Here is a 26193-nt window from a genome sequence, read left to right on the forward strand (position 1 = left end):
TGTCCAGCTTTAAACCAAGAAAGGAACCTGAAATATCATGTCCTACAACAAGCCCTGTCCATACCAGAGAACTGCGGTCCAGAGAATTAAACAAGGGCCTCCCCGGTGGCGCAGCGGTTGAGCGCTGGGTTGCGAAGCTGCCCGCAGCCTCTGCAGTGCCGGTTCGATCCCCGGCTGCTCCCCGGCCACCGGAGGAGGGTCCCGCATGGCGCGCAGACCTCTCCTGCCGCCCGCTGCTCCCCTCAGCAGTGTACTTCGGTCCTTCTGCCTGCTCTGCTCCCCGCTCTGGCTCTGGTGAATTCTCTCACCCTCCCGCGCTTCTGACTGTACCCAGTGCTTGTATAAATAAATAAATAAATCTTAAAAAAAAAATGGATGCAAGCCTCTCAGAGAATTAAACGAGCTGCCTGCCCGAGATCCCACCGCGGCTCAGTGGCTAGTTTTCCTCTCTGAGGGTGATGTGTGGCCCCCACTTCCCTCCCGGGTGAAGTCTTTGGGGTAAGGCCTCCTGCAGAGAGGCCGTGTGGGCACCACAGCATGCCCAGCGCACACCTTTTGCCCTGTTGACATCACAACAGCCGGGGCTGGTCACACTAGAATTGTGACGTCAGGGATCAAAATTGCGGGCAGGCTTTGAGGAGAGGGCCGCCGTCACAGGGAGACCGCTAAACAGCGCCAAGGGAAAGGTGAGAAGGTGGTCACAGACCCCAAGAGATGGAAGGGGCTGGGCTGGGAGCACACCGGGCTGATGGGGACACCCACGTCAGCAGTTGGGGACATGAGACCTGGGGTGAGATCCTCTCTCCCATGTGCCAACAGCTCTTTTCCCTTCTGTCACGGTCAGCCAAACCTCTGGTTCTCCCTCACACGCAAGGATTTCCCGTAAGTGCCTGTGTGGCCTTTCTTCTGCAGGGCCAAGGAAGCGGCCCCTTTCCTTGTCACCATGTGGCTTCTTCCTGCCCATCCACCCCTTTGTCCAGGATTTGTTCAAGGAGTTAGGACCAGGACGAGACCACAATCCCCAGTCCGTGCCCCCCATGTGGCTTGACCGATGACACAGTCCCGGGCGTGCCCCTTAGTCCCTGCCACTGCTCCAGTCCCTTGACTTTGCTCTGTCTCCCCAGGACCAAGCCAGGACCAAGTCCCAGCCCCGCAGCTGCCTTCCAGGCTTTCCCAGAATCAGTCCCTGATGAATAACAACAGCAACAGCCGTACCTTTGAGGACCAAGCCCTCTGTCCCATTTGCCTGGAGGTGTTCTGCAACCCGGTCACCACAGCCTGCGGACACAACTTCTGCATGGCCTGCCTCCAGAGTTTCTGGGACCACCAGGCCACCGTGGGCGAGGCCCTCTATTGTCCCCAGTGCCGGGAGCACTTCCCCTCCAGGCCGAACCTCTGCAAGAACGTCACCCTGGAGGAGATGGTGGCCTGCTTCACCCAGACCCAGGGCCAGAGCTCGGGGTCCTCGTGGAGCTTGGCCGGGCCCACGGACGTGCCCTGTGACTTCTGTTCCCCCCAGAAACTCAAGTCGGTCAAGTCATGCCTGCAGTGCATGGCGTCCCTGTGCGAGAAGCACCTGCGCAGCCACTATGAGGACCGGGTCTTCCAGGACCACAAGCTGCTGGAGCCCGTGTGGGATCTCAAGAGTCACCTGTGCCCGAAGCACCGCAAGCTGCAGCGGCTGTACTGCCGCACAGAGGGCTGCTGCGTGTGCGGGGCGTGTCTGCTGGAGGAGCACAAGAACCACGACACCATCCCCCTGGAGGAGGAGCGCGCCCACAAGGAGGTCAGGGGCCAGACGGGGCAGGGTCACTGCGGCTGGCACCAGCCTAAGTAGGCCAAGATGGTCAGTAGGTGGGCCTCCCTGGTGGCGCAGGGGTCAGTCTCAGCACTATGAAGCTGTCTGAAGCCACTGCACAAGTTCGATCCCAATCCAGGGAGGTACCCACATGGCACAACAGACCTCTCCTGTCTCCCCGCTGTTCCCCTTAGCAGTGTGTTTCAGTACATTGCCTGTTCTGCTCCCCACTCTGTCTCTGGTGAATCCTCTCACCCCCCACATCTCTGGCCTGCACCCCAGCTCTTGTATGCATAAATAAATACATTTTTAAAAAAAGATGATCAGCAGGGTCACGCCTGATGTGAACTCACCCTGAGTTCAGCAAATCAGGATCCCAGATGATCTGGATGAATCTATGTTAATAGTGTGCATGGAAAAAGGGAAGGCGGAAAGGAAACATCAAAACACGAAGCCATCCTTTTCTCTTTCCAAATTTTGTTTACTCTCTTTGCACTGCTGTTTTCAGCAGATAGTGTATCTCAGACACTCGTACTGTTCTGCAATAGTACAGTGACCGTGCAGCGCCCCGAGACAGTCCACGCCAGGCCAGGAGCGTGTGCCGGAGCGTAAGTTCGTCACACTGTTCGGCTTGGCCCACGCTTTTTTTCACGGCAAGACCCTCAGGGCAGGAAGTGCTGTGTTGGTGGACAGTCCAGCGTGGAGGGCTTCTCAGCCTCGTGGCCAAATCAAGTGTAGTGTCGCCCAGCATGAGCTTAGGCTTTGTTGTGGGGTCTGCAGAGGCTGCGGGCAGGTGTTTGGAGCAGCTGTTGGAGAAGAGAGGAAGCAATGTCCACTGCTCGGAGGAGACAGAAGGCTTGTGTAGGGCTGGGGGGACACAGTCCCACCTGCACCGGGCAGCGACGCCCACCCCACAGCTTCACCCCACAGCTTCCCAAGTCATTGAACCCTCCACAACCCCTGCCCATGACCTGAACCCCCTGCTCATCTGCCAGGAGCAAGAGAGGCCCTCAGGAGTGAGAGGCAGGCATGAGGGTGCCCACGCCGCCAGCCCTCCGGCTCTGCTCTCTCCCAGCTATCTCTTCTGGGTTTTGACTGGGGCTGCTTGCAGAAGGGCCTCTCTTAGGCCGTCTCTGAATCAGGGGCCTCTGCCTCTTCCCTTACCTCCTAGGTCGAGGTTAAGAAGATTCAAGCCAACGTGGAGAACCAGATGCTGATGATCACCTCCGACAGCCAGAAGCATCGGGGGCAGGTGGCCTTTCTCTCGGTAAACTCCGCCCCGCCCCCCCCCCCGCCTACCCCCCACACCCTGCGCAGGCTGGAGGGGAACACATGGGGCTTACCGTGGAGAGTGTGGGACCAGGCAGAGAAAGGACTCCTAAACCAGCTCTGGGCCATGGCAGTGGGGGCACGGACTGGGGCTCAGAAAAGCCTCTCAAGGCACTCTCCCGCCCCCCAGAAACTGATACGGACAACTCGTGATGAGGTCAACACCTGCTTCTCGGAGATCATCCAGGAGGTCAAACAGCTGCAGGCAAAGGTCTTGGATTTTGTGGAGAAAGAGGAGGCGACCGCCCTAGGAAAGCTGGGCAGCTCCATCCAGCAGAGCCACGAGCGGCTGCTGAAGCTGGAGGGAGACAGCATCTGGCTGCGCACGCTGCTCACCAACCGGAGCGACCAGCAGTTTCTGCAGGCAGGCCGCCCCCACCTCTAGCCCGGGCCCCTTCACACCCTCTACCCAGCACACCAGATCTGCCCAGACCTTAGAGAGTGTCAGTGTCTGGGGTGGCATCCTTGGCCCATGCCCTTCTGCAGAGCCTCCCCATCTGGGGTCACACCAACACCCTTGGTATCTTCCTCCACTAACTTCCAGCCTGCATTTCCCTGGAGATGGGGGTATATCCATGGCATCTGACCCCTGAGTTTCTCCAGACACCCTCAGATGAGGGCCAGAGTGAGACCACAACAACCTGCATAGCCTACATGGAAATCCCTTTTCTTTCCCGGGCCCAGGCCTCTGCAGCCTGGTCTGGGCAGGACCCAGAACTGCCCCCAACAAACCCTATGCCCAGAAGCTCCTACAGCAGTCCCCCTCACTTCAGAGGCCATCACACCCCGAGGAGATGCCCACCTTGTCCCCATGCATAACAGTGTTTGGCAAGATTTTTCAGTAAGCAATGGGAGCTCAAGAGTTCCCTTCCATGCCTTTCTGAAGAGCCACTTGGCTTAATGCACTAGGCCCAGTGGCGGCCCTAACCTACCGCATCCGACCAAACAGGAAATAGAGATGTCGGGGTTTGGAATGGGCAACTTCTCTACCAGCCCCGAGGTTCTGGGGACCACCACGCAGAAGCAGGACTTCTGGCATCTGCCTGGGTCCTGGCTCACAGGTGGTGGCCCTGTCCCTCCCTGCCCACAGGAGCTCCCCAGGCTGATGCACTTCCCGGCCTGCACGGAATCCCTGATGGGCACCAACTGCGATGAGAAGCAGAGCTTCCTCCAGCTGCCAGAGACCCTGGCAGAGCTCAGGACCCGGCTGCGGGACGTGGGTCTCAGCTTCATCAGCCAGCTCCTCCTGAAGGGTCAGTACCTGGTGGCCTGGGGCCACCAGAGATCTCCCTGCATTTGGGGGGCTGCACTGCCCTACAGGGCAGCAGTTGAGGTTCCAGGCACTTGGAAAGAGCCCTGCCCGCCCATGTGCATCCCCCCAGGTGTCAGCCTCCTGGAAGCCCATGCCTCGCCCCAGAAGGATGCTGGGCTGTGAGAGGGTCCTCAGCAAAGCCCCCCCATCTCTCCCAGGCATTAAGATGAACTCCTACGAGGTGCTGCCCACAGTTATGGACAGGAAAGCTCTTCTCCAGTGTGAGTCCTCAACACTGGGGTCCGGCCCACGGGGGGTGGGGGGCAGGGAGAGGAAGGGGAAAAGAGCCCTGGGGTGCCCCATCTTCCCCAGCCCCACCGCCATACAGGCCAAGGTTCCAGGGGAGGCCTGCTCTCTTATGCCCTAATCGCCCGCGCAGGGCTGGAGACCTGAGAAGGAATCAGGCTGAGGCTCCCAGGCCCTAACAGGAAGGGGAGAAGGCTCCATCCTGTCCCCCCTTCCTCTCCCCTGCGGGTGGGGCTCTCCAGCCCTCTCGGGCCGCGTGGCACAACGTTGGTCCTCAACTGTGTGCCTGCGGAACAACAACCCCCCACCCTCCCAGTCAGCCAGGCTGCTTGGATGACCCTGTGCATTTCTTCCTGGACAACCTCCCTTTTCACTTGACATTCCTGAAGTGCCTTTTGCAGGCTGGGCTGCAGGCCAAATCCCACTGACGTCTCTGACATCTCAGAGGCCAAGGTGAAAGTCCTTGGTAAGCCCCTCTGAGTCACACCGTCAAGTTGCCCTTGACGCAGCCTCCATTTCACTGGGTCCTGCCTCCTGAACCAACAAAAAGGGAGAGGAGGGCTGGGTCTGGGGGGGCAGGGCAGGGGTCTCTTGGTTCTCTGCGTCTTTAGAAAGGCGGGCCTTGGATGGCAGCTAATCCTTCCTCCGGCTAAGTCAGGGGCACCTGAGGGCCAGCGGTGGGGGCAAGGAAGAGGGGGAGCTTGGGTGCCAACCCTGGGCGACTTCCTTGCAAATGGCACTCAAGGGAACACCTTCCTCACCCTCCCGGCTCCAGGGCTCTCCCCTGGAGGCCACTGACCCGGCTCCCACACCCTCCCGCTTCCCACAGATTACTGCAACCTCAACTTCGACCCCACCACAGCGAGCGAGGAGCTGTTCCTCTTCAAGGAGACGCACTCAGTGCTGAACCTGGGCATCCTGCTGGAGCCCCTGGCGGCGGGCGGCCCCTCCCCGGGCTTCAAGCAGTGGCCGCAGGTGCTGTGCTCGCACGGCCTGTCCGAGGGCCGCCACTACTGGGAGGCCGAGGTGTCCAACTCGTGGGTGTGCCTGGGCGTCTCCTACCGCCGCGGCTCCCCGCTCGGCGGCCGCCCGCGCCGCAGCATCGTCTACCTGCTGGGCCGCAACCCCTACTCGTGGTGCCTGGAGTGGGACTCGCTGCGGTTCTCGGTGTGGCACAACAACACGCAGACGGTGCTGCACGGCGGCTACCACCGCACGCTGGGCGTGGCGCTCGACTGCGGCGCGGGCTGCCTGTCCTTCTACGGCGTGGCGGGCGGCGTGAGCCTGCTCTACCGCTTCCTCGCCGCCTTCCCCGAGCCGCTCTACCCCGCCGTCATGGTCAGCAGCGGCGCCTCGGTCACGCTCAAGCAGCGCCCGGAGGCGTAGGGCGGCAATAAAGCTGGACTGGAGCGCTGGCTGCAGCGGGAGGGGAGCCACGGGGGGCGGGGGGCGCGCGGCCCCGCGGGGGAGGGGGCGGAGACCTTGCTGCCCACCTGCTGCCTGGGTGGCACCCACAGACGCCACGCAGTGGACCCCCGGCTTCCCAGAGCCACCCACTGCAGGGCTCGGAAACAGGCCAGAGTGCCCCGTGGAATTGGGGACAACCCGGACACCCCCAGAGGGGGGATTCCTGACCCCTACCTTCCCAGGCCCTATAAGAGATCCCATTAGAGCGTTCTCCAGGCGGGAATCTGGCTACTCAGTACCAGGGGCGCAGGGGCAAGCCTAGCCCACCTGTGGCCTGTCTGCCTCTTAGGCTCAGGTGGCCTGGCTGAGAAGGGGCACTTGTCCCATGGGGTAGGGGTTCTGTGGCACCGAATGGCGCTGAAGGAAATGATCCTATCTCAGATCCAGACAGGAAAGGGGTGAGGACCGGGGTCCAGGCAGGCGGAGGCTGCTGGCCCGCTGCGCAGAGCAGAGCTGTCACGGCTGGCTGGTGTTTTCCGCTGGGAGAGAGTGGCCCTGAGGCCCTCCCGAGTGGGGAAACCTTAAAGCACTCTACCCCCTCCTTAAAGCACTCTACCCCCTCCGCAGTGTTCTGGAAAGCTGCTTCCCAGCCCTTTGACCATAGACCCACCCGACTCAACCCCCAGAGGGTAGTAGCACTGTCCCCAAAGAGACTCCTCCCGCATCCAGTCATCTGCCATCTGACCTTGCCAGGCCAGATGCGTGCAATTCAGCAGCGAGGCTAGGCCCCACCTGGTCACAGTCCAACGACCTTGGCGGGAGCAGAGCTGGGGAACTCAGCCCTGGCGACTCCAGTCTCAACCACCACCCACTCCGGTGAATCCTGGGGGCCGGGAGGGAGCGGGGGCAGTAAGGTTAATGATTGGCTCTGAAGAGGAAAGATAAAAGTCACCAAGGGGAAATCCCTGGGGCAAGGTGGTCCAGAACCAGCCAATCGGTGGAGTCCCCACTGGGTGTTCCCGAATTCCAACTGCCTGGCACGTTCTCTGAGGAATTAGTAACCCCAGTTTCTCCTTAAAAAGCAGTCATTTTGAGTCAGGGGCAGAGCAGAGGGGGTAGGGTGTGCTCAGAAGGTCTTGCAAGGGAGGGGTGCCCTGGGGCTCCTCTGAGCCTGCCCTGCCTGTGGGCACAGATTGGGAGAGGGGCTTCCCTGCAGCAAGCACCAATTCCTATCTCTTGCGTGAGTAGAAGTGTTAGGGGGAGAGGATGTCCTGAGCTAATCCCATGGAGGCTTTGTGGACTCTACCCCCACTCCAGACCACAGCGGTTAGGACATTGGGAAAGACAAATCCCGTCACCACCAAAGGGAAGGTGGCTGGGACCTGAGGGTGGGGTTCAGCAGCCAGGTTTGGTATAAAAACCAGACACGTGGGCCTTGGGGGGGTCTTCTTTTGACTCTCCACCAGCTCTTGGCTCTCGGCCAGCTCTCAGAGTGCCATTGGGTTCCCAGGTCAGCGGATCCGGTAGGACGCATTTAAGACTTTATTTCCCTTTTTTCTCCCTGAGTTGTCCATTTCCTCATTTCCCCTTCCCTTGTAAATAAACCTTTTATGAACCTTCTGTGTGCGCCTGCAGTGGAGTATTAATAAGTCCCTTTGAAGCGTGCAGGTGAGGACCCACAGCCAGGCAACCCATTTTATATCGGGGCTGCCCTGTAACAGAAGAACTGGGGTGCAGGCCAGAAGCGGGGTGAGAGGATTGACCAGAGAGAGTGGGGAGCAGAACAGGTGGAGTGACTGAAATACACTGCTGAGGGGAGCAGCGGGGAGACAGGAGAGGTCTGCCGGGCCATGTGGGTCAGCTCCCTGGCTGGGGATCAAACAAACTCAGGCCATAGGGGTGATAATGCTGAGACTTAACCCCTTGGCCACCAGGGTGGCCCAGTTTTCACATTTTTTTAATAGGGAAAATTCAAAAGATCTTCTGCAATCTGCAAATAACATGATCTTCAAACTTCCGTGCCCATAAATGGAGCTTTCTGGAACACCAGCAGGCTTTGCGCTCTCTTCTGTTGGTCTGCTCAGCCCACGGTAGCAGAGAGTAGTAACTGCATCACAGCCTGCCCAGCTCGCCAAGCCCAGAATATCTGCCATTTATAGGAAGTTTGCCAGCTCTTGATTCGAGTTAATATAAACACACGGTAGTGGAAAGGGCTGTAAGGAGAGGTAGATGATGCTAGAAGGATTCTTTGGGGGCCATCCTGACCCCTGAGCTCAGGGAAGACTCTCTGGTGGGGTGATGTTTGAGCTGTGATCTGAGATGACAGAGTAATCCAGGCCAAGAGGGTGAGGACAGTGTCTCAGCGCCCTGGCAGCTGGGGGGCCACGGCCAGCAGAGACACTGATGTGGCAGGAGGGCAGCAAGCGAGGGAGAGAGATGCCAGCTAGAAGCGTGGGCAGGAGCCAGGCATCAGGGGCCTTGGGGCTGTACCAGGGGCTCATCTTTACCCTGCCAGTGCTGGAAGCCCACTGCAGGGGGAGCAGTGGGCACAATGAGATTGACATCTCAGAGAGATCAGTCTTAGTAAGGTGTTGGAAAGGGACTTGCGGTCTAGGCTGGATGACCGTTGGCAGGTGGGCCTGGGGTGGTAGTGATAGGACAGAGGGGCTAATGGTCAGACTGGAGAAATAGAAAGTAACGTCAGCAGGACTTGGTTATGGGCTGGATGTGGGGCATGAGACAGTCAAGGAAGTCCAAGGAAATCCATGGGACTTGGCACCTAAGTGGCTCCTGAGGCTGCCATTTACTGAAACAGGGCGCATGAAGGAAGACTAAGTTGGGGTGGAGGGTGACGGTGTAAATGGCAAGTTTCAGTGGATGTTGAGTTTGGGGGCATTTGCAGCACCTAGGTGCCAGGTTAACTATCTGGGCGAGACATAGTGGTGGGGTCATCGGTGGGGTCATCAGTAGACAGGAGGTGATAGGGCTGGAGCCACCCATGTAGAGTGAGGAGAGGGTGAAGGAGAGAGCCCTGGGGCTCTGCCCTTAAAGGTCAAGTGTAAATGAGTGGCCAGGACTGGAGGGAACCCGGAGAGAATGAGGCCCTGCAAGCCCAGAAAAGCACATTTCAAGAGGGTGTGGTCGATGAGGTCAGATGAGGACTAAATGCTGCCACTGGAGGTGGGAACATGGAGTGATCCGAGCACGAGCACGGAATCTCTTGTCCCATGGAGTTGGGGGGCGGAGGCAGGCGGTGTGCACAGACCCAGGGGAAGGGCACCTCCCAGACCCAGCGGGCCAGAGGAGGTGGGGCCGAGCAGGGAAGGGACATGAATGGGGGACAGTAGCTTGTCAGTGGGTGTGAATGCTTTGCAAAATGTGGTGGCAACACCCACGCTCCTGGCCCAGCAGGCAAGAGAGTAAAGCCGTCTGCATAGGCTTTTAAGCCAGAGCTGGCTCCCGGTCTTGCTCTGTGAATGGCCCTACGAAAATCTGCTGCCTGCAGGGAAGCCAGCCTTTCACCCCCATAAATGATGGAAGAACCAGATAGAGAAGATTTAACAGTGGGTACCAGCCTTGGCATCGCCACGGTGCAGTCCAGAAATCAGGAAAGTGATTACGCCTTTGCACTTGCCCTCCTCTGCACACAGACGGCGCCCACACACCCTCAGGCTGAGCGGGGAGCGCGAGGGGGGCGCCGGAGCTAAGGCAACTCCGGTGGCAGTGGGTGAAGAGATGCACCGATCAGGGAGCTTTCAGGCGCTAGAGCTGGGCGGGTTGGGAAGTGGGTGAGTATGCCAGAGCCCCCCCATATGGGTGGGGTGTTCTGGGAACTCAAAAGGCAGGTTTCCAGTGGAGCACCTGGAAAGTGAGGTGCTTTTGGAGAATGGAAGGCGGGGTGGGCCTGTGCTGGCCCCCGCTTCAGGAAGAGAGGCCGGGGAACGAGGGCAAAGGCAGGTGGCAGAGCTGTGGCTGGCAAAGAAGCTGAAGGCGAAGGGGCACGGGAGGGAAGCAGGTCCCTGAGACAGAGTGGAGGTGGGGCCGGGGTGGCGTGGGGCAGGCTGAGCTGGGGTAGCAGTGAGAAGGTCAGGAGATGGGGGGAGCTCCAGGAAGGGGGCTGGCCAGAGGCTGCTAAGAGGCAGGGAGGAAGCAGGAGAATGAAGAGGCTCAGGATGTGGGGGTGACCCCAAAACCTCAGGAACCCAACTCCAACAGCGCCTTCCGGAGCTGGGAGAGGGCAAGGGTGGGGGGGTTCGAAGCCAGGACTGTTTCCAGGCCGACCCTCTGGGAGTGCCGCCCACCTGATCTGTGCCCACATACCCGAAATCAGCCCGGGCTCAGCTCGGGAAACCTCACAGGCGGTATGAGGTCACCTGTGATTTGCCCTCTCCTCCTCCCCAGCTGTCCCCCATCAGGCAAGCTGCTGCCCCTGAGTGGAAGGGACCAGGACATGTCTGTCCAGGAACAAGGGGCTGTTGTAGCGCCAGGGGCAGGGGTAGCAGGTGCCCATCTGCCCAGGGCCAACATCTGCAGGCAGCCCCAGACAGATTGCCCATCAGAGCTGCATTCAGTGGCTCTTCAAAGTGGGGGGGGGGGCAGGAGTAAAGCCTTAAACTCTGGGGTCAGCTGACAAGCTGCCACATTCCCTGGGTAGAGCAGGCCAAGGAGGGTGATGTGGAAACAGAACAAAGAAGCTGCCTCTGGGGCCGGGAACGAGAAGGTGCTGAAGTGTCCCAGCTGCCAGTAGCGTCTAGGAGAGGCTGAACACGCACGCTGGCTGTGCTAAGGACATGGGGTACGGCCAGAAGTCAAGAGCTGGGGAGAGGACAGAGAAACTAGAAGCCTATTCTGGAAGTCACAGTAATTAAAATATTTTTAAAGGCTCCCAGGACCTGGGCTTGTGGTAGTTAAGACCCTGGAAGGGAGAAGCAACTTGACAGGGCAACACTCCATTCCTCCACCCAGCCAACAAGTCAGCAAGTAAACAGCCCTTATCACTGTGCTCGGTACCCTTGTCATCATCCCACTGTTCTGTGCCCAGCACTGTGCTGAGTGCTGGGGAAACAATGGGCCTCAGGAGGCTTAGTGGGGAAATGCATATCACTCAGCAGGACTAATGCCACAACTTGGGAGGTCTGGGAGGACTTCCTGGAGGAAGGGGCTTCTGAGCTGTCACCTGAAGGTCAACGAGGTGAAGAGGAAAACCATCAGGATAGAGAGTTCCAGGGAAAGGAAGCAACCAAGCACATGAAAGATCTCAGGGGAGTCCACAGACCACCAACAGAAAGTGATGGTGGTGTCGACTTTTTTTTTTTTTTTTTAAAGATTTATTTATTTATTTATACAAGCACTGGGTACAGTCAGAAGCACAGGAGGGTGAGAGAATTCACCAGAGACAGAGCGGGGAGCAGAGCAGGCAGAAGGACCGAAGTACACTGCTGAGGGGAGCAGCAGGCGGCAGGAAAGGTCTGCGCGCCATGTGGGACCCTCGCTGGTGGCCAGGGATCGAACCAGTGCTGCAGAGGCTGTGGGCAGCTTCGCAACCCAGCGTTCAACCACTGTGCCACTGGGGAGGCCCTGGTGTCGACTTTTTTTTTTTTTTTTTTTTTTAAAGATTTATTTATTTATTTATACAAGCACTGGGTACAGTCAGAAGCGCGGGAGGGTGAGAGAATTCACCAGAGCCAGAGCGGGGAGCAGAACAGGCAGAAGGACCGAAGTACACTGCTGAGGGGAGCAGCGGGCGGCAGGAGAGGTCTGCGCACCATGTGGGACCCTCCTCTGGTGGCCGGGGAGCAGCTGGGGATCGAACCGGCTCTGCAGAGGCTGCGGGCAGCTTCGCAACCCAGCGCTCAACCGCTGCGCCACCGGGGAGGCCCCTGGTGTCGACTTTTAATGATGAATGGCAACTACGCTATTCTCTAACTCCTTACTGTTCATTTCAAAAAGATGTATCATCTTGGCAGGTGTCTTAGTTCCCTTATCTGTAGGATATCGCCCCTTTCAACCCTGGGGTCCTGGTCACCCACCTCATTGACAGCTGTCATAAGACCCTAGTAAAATTGGATCTGGTGGCTAATCTGGGGGCTCAGACTTGCGCTTAAGGGACAAAGTGACAGCACAAGTCTGGGGAGGGCTGCAGGGCGACCTGTGGAGGGTCCCCATCCCATCTCTGAGAGTCTCAGCACAGTGGCCCACTCCAAACTCTGGGCACAGAGTCTAGGTGGGCAGATGCTACTAATTCCATCTTGATGAAGTAGAAGATGAAGTTTTAGGATGGGAGTCCCCAGAGGATGGTGGCATCCTGGGAAACCTCCCAGGTTTTGTTTTTAAAGATTTATTTCATTTATTTATGCATAGAAGAACTGGAGTATAGGCCAGAGGTGCAGGAGGTAAGAGGATTCACTAGCAACAGAGTGGGGAACAGAACAGGAGGATCGACTGAAATACACTGCTGAGGGGAGTGGCGGGGAGACAGGAGGGGTCTGCTGTGCCAAGTGGGTCAGCTCCCTGGCCGGGGATCCAACTCAGGCCACAGTGGCTGGCAACAGCTTGATAGGGCTGAGACTTTAACCTCTGCACTACCAGGAAAAACCTCCCTATTTGACTTTTTCAGAAGTTAGGAGTCTCCAGGGAGTCCCAGGTATTGAATCCAGCCTGCTCTGAGGAGCCTGGGGAGGTACTGCTGCTCACAGGGTGAGGTTGCACTGAGATAAGGGGTGCTGAGATGTGCAGACCCCTGCTGAACCCCACACACGACCTCCTAAGACCTAGGACCATCCTTATGGGACAGTGGGGTATGCCTCAGTCTAAGCTGAATACCCTCCCTTGTCAGAGCCAAGTCCAGCTCTGGGTGAGCCCTAAGAAAATGATCAGCAGGGCCTCCCCGGTGGCGCAGCGGTTGAACGCTGGGTTGCGAAGCTGCCCGCTGCCTCTGCGGCGCCAGTTCGATCCCCGGCTGCTCCCCGGCCACCGGAGGAGGGTCCCACATGGCGCGCAGACCTCTCCTGCCGCCCGCTGCTCCCCTCAGCAGTGTACTTCGGTCCTTCTGCCTGCTCTGCTCCCCGCTCTGGCTCTGGTGAATTCTCTCACCCTCCCGTGCTTCTGACTGTACCCAGTGCTTGTATAAATAAATAAAATAAATCTTTAAAAAAAAAAAAAAAAAAAAGAAAATGATCAGCAGCTCTCCTGCCCGCCTGTGTCTCTGCAGATCTCTCCTTTTTTTCTTTTCCTTGATAAATTTGCTGTCTGCAGATGGGGAAAAAAAGAATCACAAGCACAGTATGATTTATGTCTGAGTTGCACCTTACAACTCGACACAAGTATCTCCTACGTAACTCACCCAGAAGTTGAGCCATCCTTGTGGGTTGGAGAGACATTTCACCCACTAGGCATCATGGGTTTGATTTGCATTTCCTTGATGACTAATGATGTTGGGCATCTTTTCATGTGCTTCTTGGCCAGTTGTGTATTTTTTATTTTAAAATTTATTTATTTTGCATACAAGAACTGGGGTGCAGGCCAGAGGCGCGGGGGGTGGTGTGAGAGGATTCACCAGAGACAGAGTGAGGAGCAGAACAGGAGGATCTACTGAAATACACTGCTGAGGGGAGCAGTGGGGAGACAGGAGAGGTCTGCTGTGCCAGAGGTCAGCTCTCTGGCCAGGGATCATGCTGGCCACAGCTTGATAACGCTGTGTCTTTAACCCCTGCGCCACCAGGGAGGTCCCCAGTTGTGTATCATCTTGAAGAAATGTCTAGTCAGATCCTTTGCCCACTTTTAAATGGGGTTGTTTGCCTTTTTATCATTGAATTGTGAGAATACTTCACATATAGGGTTTGCAAATATTTTCTCCCCTCCTAGGTTCCCCGTTTCACTTCATAGTGTTTGGGCACAAAAAATAATTTTTAATTTCAACAATGTCCAATTTGTGGTTTTTTTCCCTTTGTTATTTTGATGCTTTGTTGTTGTTTCCAAGAATCCATTGCCTAATACAAGGTTTTATCCTTTTGGTTTTTATATCTTCATTTATGATTGTCAAAAAAGATGCGTGGTAGAAGTCCAACGTCATCCTTTTCCACGGGGATTTAGGGTTGTTTCAGAACCATTTGCTGAAAAGACCTCATTTTTCTTATTGGATTATCTCAGCACCCTTGTGGAAATCAACTGATCATAAATGTGTCTCTCTGTGCTATACTGTCTTGATTACTGTAACTTTTTTTTTTAAAGATTTATTTATTTATTCATACAAGAGCTGGGGTACAGGCCAGAGATGCGGGGGGTGAGAGGATCCACCAGAGACAGAGTGGGGAACAGAACAGGCAGACGACCAAAATACACTGCTGAGGGGAGCAGCAGATGAGACAGGAGAGGTCTGCCGCGCCGTGTGGGTTTCTCCCTGGCCAGCCAGGGATTGAATTCAAGCTGCAGAGGCTGTGGATTGCTTCACAGTGCTTTATAGTGCAGTGCTTAATCCCTTGCGCCACCAGGGAGGCCCGATTACTGCAACTTTGTAGAAATTATATGTTTATCCAGGGTGGATTAAGTGGGGAAAAAGCTGGAAAAGAGACTGCAATTCCCAGAGGCACTTGCAGAGGAGGTGGGTGGGCCTCCTCTCACCTGCTCCAGGACTGAGGAGTCACCCTCTCTTTTCTGCTCCCCTGAAGCTCATCTCTAGGTTTGATTTTTGGGTTTTTTTTTTTTTTTTTTTAGATTTATTTATGCATACAAGAGCTGGGGTGGGACCTCCCTGATGATGCAGGCTGTTGAGCCCAACACTGTGAAGCTGTCTGCAGTCTCTGCGGTGTGGGTTCGATCACTGCCGGCCTGGGAGCTACCCACATGGAGCCGCAGACCTCTCCTGTCTCACCCGCTGCTCCCCTCAGCAGTGGATTTCGGTCAGTCTGCCTGTTCTGTTTCCCGCTCTGTCTCTGGTGAATGCTCTCACCCTCCTGCACATCTGGCCTGTACCCCAGTTCTTGTATAAATAAATCTTTTTTTAAAAAAAAGAGCTGGGATGTAGGTCAGAGGTGAGAGGACTCCCCAGAGACAGAGTGGGGAGCAGAACAGGCAGATCTACTGAAATCCAGTGCTGAGGGGAGCAGCTGGTGAGGCAGGAGAGGTGCGTGGCGCCATGTGGGTCAGCTCCCTGGTGGGGACCTGAGCTCGGGCTGCAGAGCTGGGATTGCTCCACAGTGCTGGCGCTTAGCCCCTTGCGCCACCAGGGAGGCCCCAGCCCTAGGCATTGACAGGACGGACTCCCAGCAGCTAAGTCCCCAAAGAAGGGACGCTCCCACCCCACGCCCGCCGGAGGTGGTGCCTCTCCATCCCAGGCTTTCTCCCTTCCCGCCCGGGCCCGGGAGCCCCAGCAGGAGCAGGCGAAGGCGCGGAGGCCACGCAGGGCCTGTGCCAACGACATGCTCGTGTGAAACCCCCCCGCGGAGCCGGCTCCCCCGCCCGTGCCCGCGGCCGCGCCCCGGAGAGGCCGCGCCCCCTCCCGCCTCGCGCCTCCCGACACCGCCGGGCCGGCTCCCAGGTGGTCCCGCCCACGGCGCCCGCCCGGGCCGCCTGCGCCGCGCGCGCTCGCCCCGCGGGAGCCGAACCGCAGCTCCGGGCCGCGGCCCCGCGCGTCCCGCCGCGGCCCCCGGGCCCCTCCGCGGGGGTGGGTCCGGGGTGAGGATCCAGAAACGTCTTCCTGTCCGGGTCCCGGCGGCCGCAGCCTCGGCTGCTGGGGACCCCACGCCGGGGGGTGGGGGGGGCTCCAGAGCGACTCCTCGCCCGCCACGGCCGGAGACGGGCGCGTGGGCGGGACCGGGCGGCGTGGGCGGGACCGGGCGCCTCCCCAGGCCCGGCCCGCGGGCTCCGCGCTGGCGCCGCCGGGGCGTCCGGCAACCCCACCCCACCCGGGAGAGCGCGCTGGGAGGCGGCCGGCCGGATTGGGGGGCCAGGCGGGCCAGGGTGAGCAGAGGTCATGGAACTCCTGTTGCTTAAGCCTGGGGGTGGGGTACGGGGCACAGGGGTACGTTTTCGGTCCAAGATGGAAGGAGGGGGGCCAGTCCCGCTTGGCATGCGGAACCCACTCCCTCCTGGTGGGCCGGGGGCTTGCACAGCCGGCCGGGGTTTGCAGTCAGGTCAGCCCCAAGTTCACTGCTCCGCCTGCTCTGCCCTCCAGTGGGAGCCCCACTGCTGCCGGGTGTTCTGGGCTCTAGGCCCTGCACCCCGCCAGCTGTGGAGTCTGGGGAGGGAGGGGATCGCCGGAGCCAGGGGGGGGGGTGCCCATCTTTTCTCTGCTTCTGGGACTGGGGCTCCTCCTCCTCACTGTGGAAGAGAGCCTGGAGATGCGGGAGGAGGCCCCTGCACTCTGGCTACCGGCCCCCCAACTCCAAATCTCTGCCATGAGAGTGTCAGCTGGCCCTGTGACCATGACCACAAACTCGGAGGCACTGGGAAAGGATCCTGAGGGTCTCGCAAGGAATCTGCCATCAGATGGGAAGCCCTGAGAAGGGGGGTATGTGCCACGGGAGGAGGACAGGAAGCATCATCTGAATTGTTGCTGTGCCCACAAACCCAACCTCAGGCCATTGGGCCTTGGTGATGTGGGCGCTCTGGGCTGGGGTCCTTGAGGTCTGAGGTCCGCAGCTCCGTGGAAAGCTGCTCACCTCCGCCCCAGGAAGGAAGAGCAAAGCCTCAGCAGCCCCGTCTCCCGTGGGCACCGGCAGCGGTGTGGTGCCCTGGCTCCCGTGCAAAGGAAGGACCACTTCCCTGCTGGGGTAGAGGCAAAACCAGAGCCCCCCAGCCCCATGGCTTCTCTGTCCCCCTTGAGTCTTCGGGAATGGACCTGCCTGCCAAGAAGTGGGGTCACCCCTGGACTTGTCTGCCCTCCTGGGGAGCACAGGTGGGTCACATTAATGTTATCGTTTGAGCTCTGCTGGAGACTGGGTGGCGGCTGGGGTTCATGAGCAGGTGCCTGCTGCCGCTGTAGAAGAGGGGGTGGCAGTTGCAATGAGAAACCAGCAAATGGTCCACCCCAATGCGGAGTGAGAACCACTATAGGCAGGGGGCCCGGCCCAGCGTGGGGAGGCGGGCAGCAGAAGCTCCTTGGAGTGCTGTCAGAGCTGAATCTTGAAGCAACAGTGGGGCTTGTCTCTGGCTGTGGGTTTTGGAACTAAATTCCTGAGGAGGGACTGGCCTGCGAGGGGAGGGAGCCAGAGGGCCAACTGGCCATAAAAACTGTGTGACCTGGTGTTGCAGGGAGCCTGGGGGGAGACGGCCCCTGGTGGGAGGGCTGAGTCTCCTGAGGAGTGGGCGCAGAGGTCCTTGGCCTTAAGAGGCAGGTCTCCCAGCTGGCAAAGAGAGAACACAGGAGCTGAGACTTTGTCTTCTGCGCTCTGATGCCCGGGAGACCTAGAGGGAGAAGCCTTGAGGAGCCTAGGGCTTTGAGAGGCTCTGGGGCAAAGGCTGGTGCAGAGTGGAGGTCAGAATCCTGGGCAAAGTCCCCAAGGGACTGTGGGGAAGTGCTACTAGAAGTGCTCCCAAAGGGGAGCAGGACGGGATGAACAAGAAGGGGCCAGGGCTGGGGGGGATGGACAGCTGGGCTGGGCCCCAGCCTCCAGAACCCCCTCCGGTCTCCTCTCTGCTCTCCCTTTCTCACTGCCTCCCCGGGGTCAGTTGACAGCATGCGGCTTCTAAGTGAAACCGGCAGGTTCCCAGGGCTTGGGCGTACCAGGGGTGGGGCAGCGGTGAAGGGCAGGGCAGGAGGAGGTGAGGCGGCCAAGGAAGGTAGGTGGACCTTCTGGGAGCGAGAGGGGAAAGTAGAGGACTTCAAGGGGCCTCCCGGATGTGTCAGAGCCAGTGTGCTGGAGGAGCGTGCGTCTGAGGTTTGCCCTCAGCCTAGAGCTGGGCCAGGAGGACAGGGGATGGGCTGGGGAGCTGGGGGGCTGGATCCTCTAGGGCCAGCAGTCGAGGCATATGGGGACGGGGAGGGCAAGAGGTGTTTTCCTGCCACAAGCAGGGCTCAAGGTCGCACGCACACATGCTTGCTCCTTCACCCCTGAGGCTGGGGTGAATGGGACACCTTTTTTTTTTCTCAAAGATTTATTTATTTATGCACCCGAGAGCTGGGGTACAGGCCAGAGGCGTGGGGGAGGGGTGTGTGTGTGTGAGGGGACTCACCAGAGACAGTGGGGAGCAGAACAGGCAGACTGACTGAAGTACACTGCTGAGGGGAGCAGCAGGCAAGTCAGGAGAGGTCTGCGCCCCATGGGGGTTGCTCCCTGGCTGGCTGGGGATCGAACTTGTGCTGCAGTGGCTGCGGATAGCTTCATGGGTTGTGTCTTAACCCTTGTACCACCAGGGAAGTCCGGGACACCCTTCTTGGCTGGGCTTCTGGGGTCCTTTGGGGAGGGAGGACTGGAGCCTCGAAGGAGACAGTTTAGGGTGGATGCAGCTTGGGTGCTATTTCAAAGCTCCTGGGCCTGGGGGGAAGGTGTGAGGTGCTGGACTTGGCAGGAAGAGGGGGTTTCATATTTCTGAGAATTTCCTGAGTTTCCATGGGATCCAGGACCTGGGGCTAAAAGGAGGGAGGCTGTGGGAGCAGTAGCTTGTGGAATACGCTGGCTTCACTGAGGCGAAAGGATCCCCAAGTGCAGGTGAGGTCTGCGGGTGGTGGGGTGCCACGGAGCAGGGGAGCAAGCAGGTGGGGCGGGGTGATTGGAACAGGGCTATCTACCTTGGAACCTGGGACGACTGGTGAGGGCAGCTTCTGGGCTTCTGGGGTGGGGGCAGTGGCCTGATGGTGGCCCAGAATGAGCCAAAAACCACAAGGGGGGTGTGCGCGCACTGCCCAGTGGGTGACCATGTGTGTTATGTGTATCTGCATGTCTGTGTGTCATGTCTGTGTGCTTTTGTTTAAATCTCTCTGGGTTTGCCTTGTATCCGTGTGTGTATCTGTGTATTCCTAAGTCTCTGTGTGTCCACGTATGTATGTCTGTAGATTTTCTCTGTGTGTGTGTCTGTGTGTGTCTCTACGAGTCCATTTCTCAGTGTCCGTGTCCGCCCGCGTGTCTGCCCGAGTGCCTGAGGTCTCCGTGCTTGTGTGTGTGAGGGTGACTCTCGGACCGTGGCGGGCGGCCTGTGCCTGTTGTGGATGTGCTGCGCGTGGCCGGGGGCGCCCCGGAGAGCTAGTTTGTAGGGTGATTTCAGACGAGACCTGCACCTTCTTGAAAACTGCTTGTGTGGCACTTTTTTCGGTGTTCTGTGTGTGTGTACATTTCTGGGCTGCTCCCAGTCCTGGCTGGCTCACCTTGTCCTTCAAGATAGCACTGATGGTGAACTTTGCTGTCACGCGGCGTTGCGAAAGCCTGTGTGTGAGCCAGGAGCCCTGGATATGAATGAGAATGTGCCTGTGTGCCTGCTTCGGGACTGCCCTGGCTGGGGGCGGCTCCACTCGCCAGGAATGATTGAATGCTCCTGGGTGCAGGGGCCCAAGACCAGGCCAGGAAGTCCCGCCCACTGACCACCTAGTGATGCACCCAGCAGAAAGAATTCCAAGAATTCACCCCACCTGCCCTGTCCTGCCGATTGCTCACCTGGCCGCCCCTCCTGTCCCTCCTGCCAGGCTGGCTCTAGGAAGTGGGTGAAAGGAGATGCCAAGGCCAGTGCGTGGGCCTCTGGCCACCTCCCAGGGGAGGTGCCCCTCTGTGATACCTGGTGCCAGGGCAAGAGGAAGGGAGGGTTTCAGCCACCGGGGAGGTGGCGGGTGGGCTGGGAGAGGGCTGCCGCCTGCCGGCTGCCTGGCTCCATTCTGTCCCCTCCCCAGGTGGCCGGAGCCGTGGTAGCAGCAGTGGCGGGGCTGTGGCAACACTCCTAGCAGAGGATGGCCCAGGCCCTGGAGCGCCCCGAGGGCAGCTGGGCCTGGGTGGTGCTGCTGTCCTCCATGGTGACCCAGGGCCTCACCCTGGGCTTCCCCACCTGCATCGGCATCTTCTTCACCGAACTCCAGCGTGAGTTCCAGGCCAGCAACAGCGAGACCTCCTGGTTCCCCTCCATCCTGACAGCCATGCTTCACGCAGGGGGTGAGCAGCCTGGGGAGGGCCCAGGGCGGGATGAGAGCCTGGGCTGGGGAGGAAGCCATGCTCCCCGGCCTCCTGAATCCCTCTCTCTGTGGCTGGAAACGCTGCCTGGTGGGGTGAATCCCTGGAGTCACCTGATGTCAGCAGGGCCTGCCCCCTGCCTGGAATCCCCATGTGTGTGGGGAGCACCTGTGCGGAGTCTGCCAGGCTGGGCCAGGCAGAGCTTGGGGTGGAGGCGCCTGTCCTCTTGGCTGCTGCTGGAGGATCCATCCCGACCGGAGGCAGGCTGGGTGCTGGCGCAGACCCCAGGCATGACCGGAGGTCAGAAACCAGCTACGTCACCTCCCCGAGGCACAGTTTATTCCTCTCCCATATGGGCGCTACACCCAGCTTCCTGCCCCCCTTCCACATAGGCTGACAGGGACGAGCACATGAGGCCTTGTGTTTTAGAGCCTCTGATGGGGCGGGGGACTGCCAGGGCTGGGAGATGGAGGGAAGGCAGGCCTCACTCTGCCCGACCCCCCATTTCCTGGATGACTTTTCCAGGAGCCTCACCACCCCCACCTACCTACCCTCCGGGTCCTGCACAAGAGCCTTGGGCCCAGGGCCTGTCTCCTGGGAGTTCTCCAAGGAGACTCCACAGACAGCCACTTCATGGGGAGGCCGGTCAGCTGGAGGCAGACAATGGACCACAGTGCTCTCCCCATGCCTGTTTGCTGCCTCGGCTGACCCCATCTCCTTGCCTACCTCTTGCCACTCTCCCTCCACTTGACATCAGAAGCCTGCTTGTTATTCCGGGTTCTTCCCCCCACTCAGGAGAAGGCCAGACTGGGGTAGATTGCCACCCTGGCTAGGATGACCCCGAAACCTGCCACCCAAGGTGGGGGGTCTCAGGGCAAGAGAAAAGTCCAGGCCTAGCCCAGATCACCTGCTCTTTTGGCCTTGGAGGTTGGGGCAGACGTGGGACTCTAGTTCAGAGAAGGATCTGGGCCAGGGGCTGGGAACCAAGGCGTCCAGTGGGGTCCCCACTCTCTGGCCAGCGTTAGACTCACCCTCCAGGCACTCCACATCTCCATCAGCCTGGGATTCCTGTGTCTGTCTCTCTCTCCCATACCCACACACCCTTGCCTACGCTCATTCCAGATATCACAGGCATTTTAAACCTGGAAGTATCATGAGTCCTAAGCATTTCCCACCCCACCCCAGAGAGCAAGCAAGCGCCATGTGGTAGTCCTGCCCCAGGCAGCCGTGAGTCCATGGCAGAAGAAGCGGCTGACACAGGGAAATCCCCTCCACCTGTTCCCTCTGCCCAGCACCCTCCAATATCAGTGAAACTGGCATATCCCAGCTCCCACCCCAACTCAATGACTCAGGACTTTTCTCCAGAGCCGCCTTTGCTATATCAGGCCAGAGCATGGATCAGCGTGTCCTCCAGGGCCTCGCCTCTCCCTCTGCCACCACAGGGACAGTGGGTCAGCAGCCTCTTCTTGTTTCTCTTGGGATGGGTACTGGCTTCCTCTGCCATCTGGCGCTCACACTGGCTCACACACTCCCCATGTGCACACATGCTTTCCCTATCCCTTTACCCCACTCTGGGAGAGGAACTCCAGAGAAACACCACTATGTGGGCTTGTGGGACTGGGCCCTCCCTTTGGTGTGTGTGGAGCAGCCCAGCCAGGACTGGTTCATTTCTGGGTCTGGGCTGATGAGAAAGCAGGTCAAGGTCAGGGAGGGGAACAGCCCCCTCCACCAGCAACCAAACTTCTGGGGGCAAGAGTGGGGAGCAGAATAGTGCTGAGAGGAGCAGCAGAGAGACAGGAGCGGTCTCCTGCGCCATGTGGGTCACTCCCTGGCTGGGGATTGAACTCAAGCAGCAGTGGCTGCTGATAGCTTCATAGTGCTGAGACTTTAACCCCTGCACCACCCGGGAGGCCCTGCTCACCAGGATTTAGATGCCCTGGGCTGTGTCCATTCAGGTCATGAGCCAATCCTGGTTCAGGCTGGAGGTGCCCTCAGGTCAGTGCAGAGGAGGCCCTCGATCTGTCTCCCTGGGGATCCCTACCAGGTGAGACTGAATGTTTGTAGCACCTCACCTCACCACTGCCCAGACATGACCCAGTCTGAGCCCTCCCTCTGTCGGGGAGGAAACTGAGGCACAGCGAGGCATCAACCTTCCGTGGCGGGTTGGGGATCAGAATCTAGGCCTGGAGCTTCCAGGGCTGGTGCCCTTCAAGCCAGCTGGCTGGTTCCTGCTAGAACCTGTCCCAGCCTCACTGTCCCCTCCCCACAGACCTCTGCAGTCAACTGGCTGGCTCCTCACTCCCCTCCCCTTTCCGCAGGACCCCTTTGCAGCATCCTGGTGGACCGCTTTGGCTGCCGAGTGGCAGCGATGCTGGGGGGCGTGCTGGCCTGCCTGGGCATGGTGGCCAGCTCCTTCTGCCGCACCCTCAGCGAGCTGTACATCACAGCAGGATTCATCACAGGTGACTGCCATTCCATGACAAGGCTCACCAGGCGCCTGGTGCAGGTGAACAGGGCGGGCACAGCACCTACTTATGGGGCCACCCCCAGTTTTGCAAGGGAGCATGAGCAACAATGAACAGAATACTAAGAAGGGTGGTTTCTGCTCGTGACCAGCACCTGACAAGACAGGACCACCGATGGGGCAGTGTCCCGGCTCGGGCGAGGGTGGGCAGAGATCAAGTGAGTCAGGAGAATACCAGGCGCAGCAGGGACAGGAGGGCTGGGGAGGCCACCATGTTTCAACATGGCAGTTAGAGAAGCTGGCAGAGACCCAAGGCTGTGAGGGAGTCTGCCATGAGGGTCTCCCGGGAAGAGCATTCCACAGAGAAGGAACAGCCGGAACTGTCAGGGAACATTGAGGGGGCCAGAAGGGTAGAGGGGCATGAATATGGGGGTCTCATTCCTATTACGCAACCCTTATTCATAAAGCCCCCCTCTGTTGTGGTGTTGAGAACACAACGCGGAGCCAGCTGGGGGCGGGGGCAGGGGCCAGGTCCTGACTGGGGTGAGGGTGATTGTAGCGCCACCCTGAGGCCGTGCTCAGAGGAAGACGTCCAGGGGCTCATTTAGAAGGTGGGAAATGAAGGGGGCAAGGACCTGGGACCAGGGCTCGTGGCCTGGTCGTGAGCTTCCTCCCCAGCGTATTCGGCTACGCAAGTGCAGGCGTGAGGGGGGCACGGACAGGCCCCACTGGACTGAGTCAGGAGAGGACGGTCTGGAAGCAGATTCTAGGCAGAGGCAACCACCAGTGTCCCAAGGGAGGGGGCTGCTTGGTGTCCAGGGGCAGAGAAGAGCCGCTGACGTGACGTGATCAGGGTGAGTGACAGGCAGTGGCCTGAGAGAGGAGGTGGCCAAGAGCCAACCCACATGGAGCCTTCCAGGGCAGAGTAAATATTCTGGATTTTTTCCTAGGTGCAGTGGGGAATCTTTGGAAGGTGATAAGCAGGGAAGAGATGCAATCTAATTCCTTTCTTAAAGGGCACCCTGGTGCTATGCCCAGGGGAGTGGGTGTGGCCCTGGCAGCCTCAGGAAGGCAGATCAGGGAGGTGTCAAGGCAGGCCAATTTCATCTTACACACCTGGGGACCTGGAAGTGGGTCTGGGCTAGAAAGGAAGGAGGCCAGATGTGGGACATGACCTCCTAGCCCCACTCGGGGGCGGATGGGAGGCCTCGAATGCCCTCGAGCTGGCCTTCCCTCTCTCCTGCAGGCCTGGGCTTGTGTTTCAGCTTCCAGTCCAGCATCACTGTGCTGGGCTTCTACTTCTCCCGCCGACGGCCGCTGGCCAATGCCCTGGCCTCCATGGGCGTCTCCCTGGGCATCACGCTGTGGCCACTACTCTCCCGCTACCTCCTGGAGGACCTAGGCTGGAGGGGCACCTTCCTTATCTTCGGTGGGGTCTTTCTCCACTGCTGCGTCTGTGGAGCCATCATGCGGCCCATGGCCACCAGGGTGGCCGCTAAGACCAGAGAAGTCCCCCACCCGCCTTCCAAGACACCGGCTCCCAGCTGCCTGGCAAAGTGCGGCCAGGCCATCCAGCGCCACCTGGCCTTCGACGTCCTGCTGCACAACGCAGGCTATCGCGTGTACACCCTGGGCATCATGTGGATGATCCTAGGTTTCCCGCTGCCTCACATCTTCCTGGTGCCTTACGCCATGAGGCACGGGGTGGACGAGCACAAGGCGGCCCTGCTCATTTCCATCATCGGCTTCAGCAACATCTTCCTGCGGCCTTTGGCAGGGATGCTGGCCGGCCGGCCCACCTTTGCTGGCCACCGCAAGTACCTGTTCACCTTGGCCATCCTGCTCAACGGGCTCACCAACCTGGTGTGCACAGTGTCAGCCAACTTCTGGGTGCTGGTGGGCTACTGCCTGGTGTACAGCGTGTCCATGAGCGGCGTGGGTGCCCTCCTCTTCCAGGTCCTCATGGACCTCGTCCCCATGGATCGCTTCTCCAGCGCCCTGGGACTCGTCACCGTCCTGGAGAGCATCTCCATCCTCATCGCCCCGCCGCTGGCTGGTGAGGCCCTGGGAGGGAGGGTGGCCAGACGTGAGTGGGCAGAACATGGGATGGGGCAAAGGAGAACCGTCTGGATAGATGGAGTTCAGTGTCAAGGGGTAGGGACTTGGACTCTGGGATTTTCTGAAGCACCTCTGGGGACTGGCTACAGCCTGTTTCCCAACTGGCATTTGAGGTGTGAAGAGTTAAAAATAGGGTTTGCATAGCAGACTTATCTGAGTCCTTCATCTTCCCATCTCTACCTTTGTTTCCCTATCAGGGAAATGGGGGTGACAATAGAATCTACCTGGGAGGTTTGTAAAGCAAAGAGCTTAAGGGCCGAGTAAGCACTCAGTTACTCCCCAGTTCTCACACTTCCTGCCCATGGGGCCTGGGCAAGTCATTTTCCTCCTCTGAGCCACAGTGTCATCTGCAAAATGCAGAAAAGAACCTGTCACAAGCCCCAGTTCCCCCATGCCAGTCACTGGGTGGGCATGGCTGAGGGCAGAGAGGAATTCCGTTCTCTTACCTCCTGGTGGGAGATTCGGAAATCAAAGCAGGGACACATGTGTGATCCCAATGGTGCTTGGAAACAGGCAGGGAAGCAGCGACCCGCACGAGAGCAGGGCATTGGGAGTCCTTGGAAAGGTTGGTGGCGCCCTCGGGCTGCGGGCAATCATGGACACGGACCTGTGGCTATTACAGGAAGACAGAGGGCACTCTTCCAGGGGTGGCGAGGTATCCCCGGTCTCCAAGTTTGTTCTCCAAGCCAACAAGTGGGGAGAGCTATCCAGGAGAAATGCAGGTAGGGCCAGGGTGTGACCGAGCAGAGATCCCATATTCCACCGGCCCCCTTGTCCTGGACTTCCTGCTGGCAAGGGCAAAGGAGACGTGCCCTGAAGTCTCCTCCTCTTGAGCATTCTTCCTGCCCAGGCCAGAACAGGCTTCCTATCTCCTGCTCCTTCTTTTACTCAGCAGATGGTCACTGAGTACCCTGGCTGAAAGCAGTTTAGCTGGGGAGGCCCAGTAGCTTCAGGCAGTGACCTAACTTGCTTGTGTCCCCTAGGCCTCCTCCTGGATACCACCAATAACAACTTCAGCTATGTGTTCTACATGGCCAGCTTCTTCCTCATCTCAGCTGCTCTCTTCATGGGCAGCAGCTTCTGTGTCTTGCAGAAGAAGGAGAGGCAGGGTAGGCAGGCTGAAGCAGAAGAAGCCAGCAAGGGCCACCCCGTGGAGGGCGCAGATGGTTCCGAGAAGCGCCTGTGCTCAGAGGCCACATCTGTGACCAGCATCTGAGTCCTCAGTGAGTGACCTCTGCCTCGGACAAGAATGGGATGTCCAGCTGCTGTGCCAGGACTGGGATGGAGGGCTGCCCAGGAAACCTAGGCCACAGGCTGGCCAGGGTCTGTGCATCGGGACTCAGCTAGGAGCTGGGGCCTTGCAGGCCCCCTCTGAAGACTCAGAGGTCCTGCCAACTAGTGGACTCCAGGAGCAGATCCTCCTCATGTT

General features: G+C 58.9%; 2 protein-coding genes across 2 annotated transcripts; both read left to right on the forward strand.

Annotated features, from left to right (window-relative positions):
- Nucleotides 1-1189: 1189 nt before the first annotated feature.
- Nucleotides 1190-6071, forward strand: LOC311173987 (E3 ubiquitin-protein ligase TRIM47-like; the record flags this gene model as incomplete). Its single annotated transcript, XM_084238072.1, has 6 exons — nucleotides 1190-1786; nucleotides 2970-3065; nucleotides 3258-3491; nucleotides 4218-4380; nucleotides 4598-4660; nucleotides 5515-6071. The coding sequence occupies 6 exons, from the start codon at nucleotides 1190-1192 to the stop codon at nucleotides 6069-6071; spliced, it is 1710 nt and encodes a 569-aa protein (XP_084094198.1).
- Nucleotides 6072-19953: 13882 nt separating this feature from the next.
- SLC16A5 (solute carrier family 16 member 5) lies at nucleotides 19954-25980 on the forward strand (the record flags this gene model as incomplete). Its single annotated transcript, XM_084238073.1, has 4 exons — nucleotides 19954-20164; nucleotides 22501-22644; nucleotides 23893-24702; nucleotides 25748-25980. Exons 1-4 carry the CDS (start codon nucleotides 19966-19968, stop codon nucleotides 25978-25980), a joined length of 1386 nt encoding a protein of 461 aa, XP_084094199.1. The 5' UTR covers nucleotides 19954-19965.
- Between the last annotated feature and the right edge of the window lie 213 nt (nucleotides 25981-26193).

Source organism: Talpa europaea, assembly GCF_964194135.1.
Source record: "Talpa europaea genome assembly, chromosome: 7".
Classification (NCBI taxonomy): Eukaryota; Metazoa; Chordata; class Mammalia; order Eulipotyphla; family Talpidae; genus Talpa; species Talpa europaea.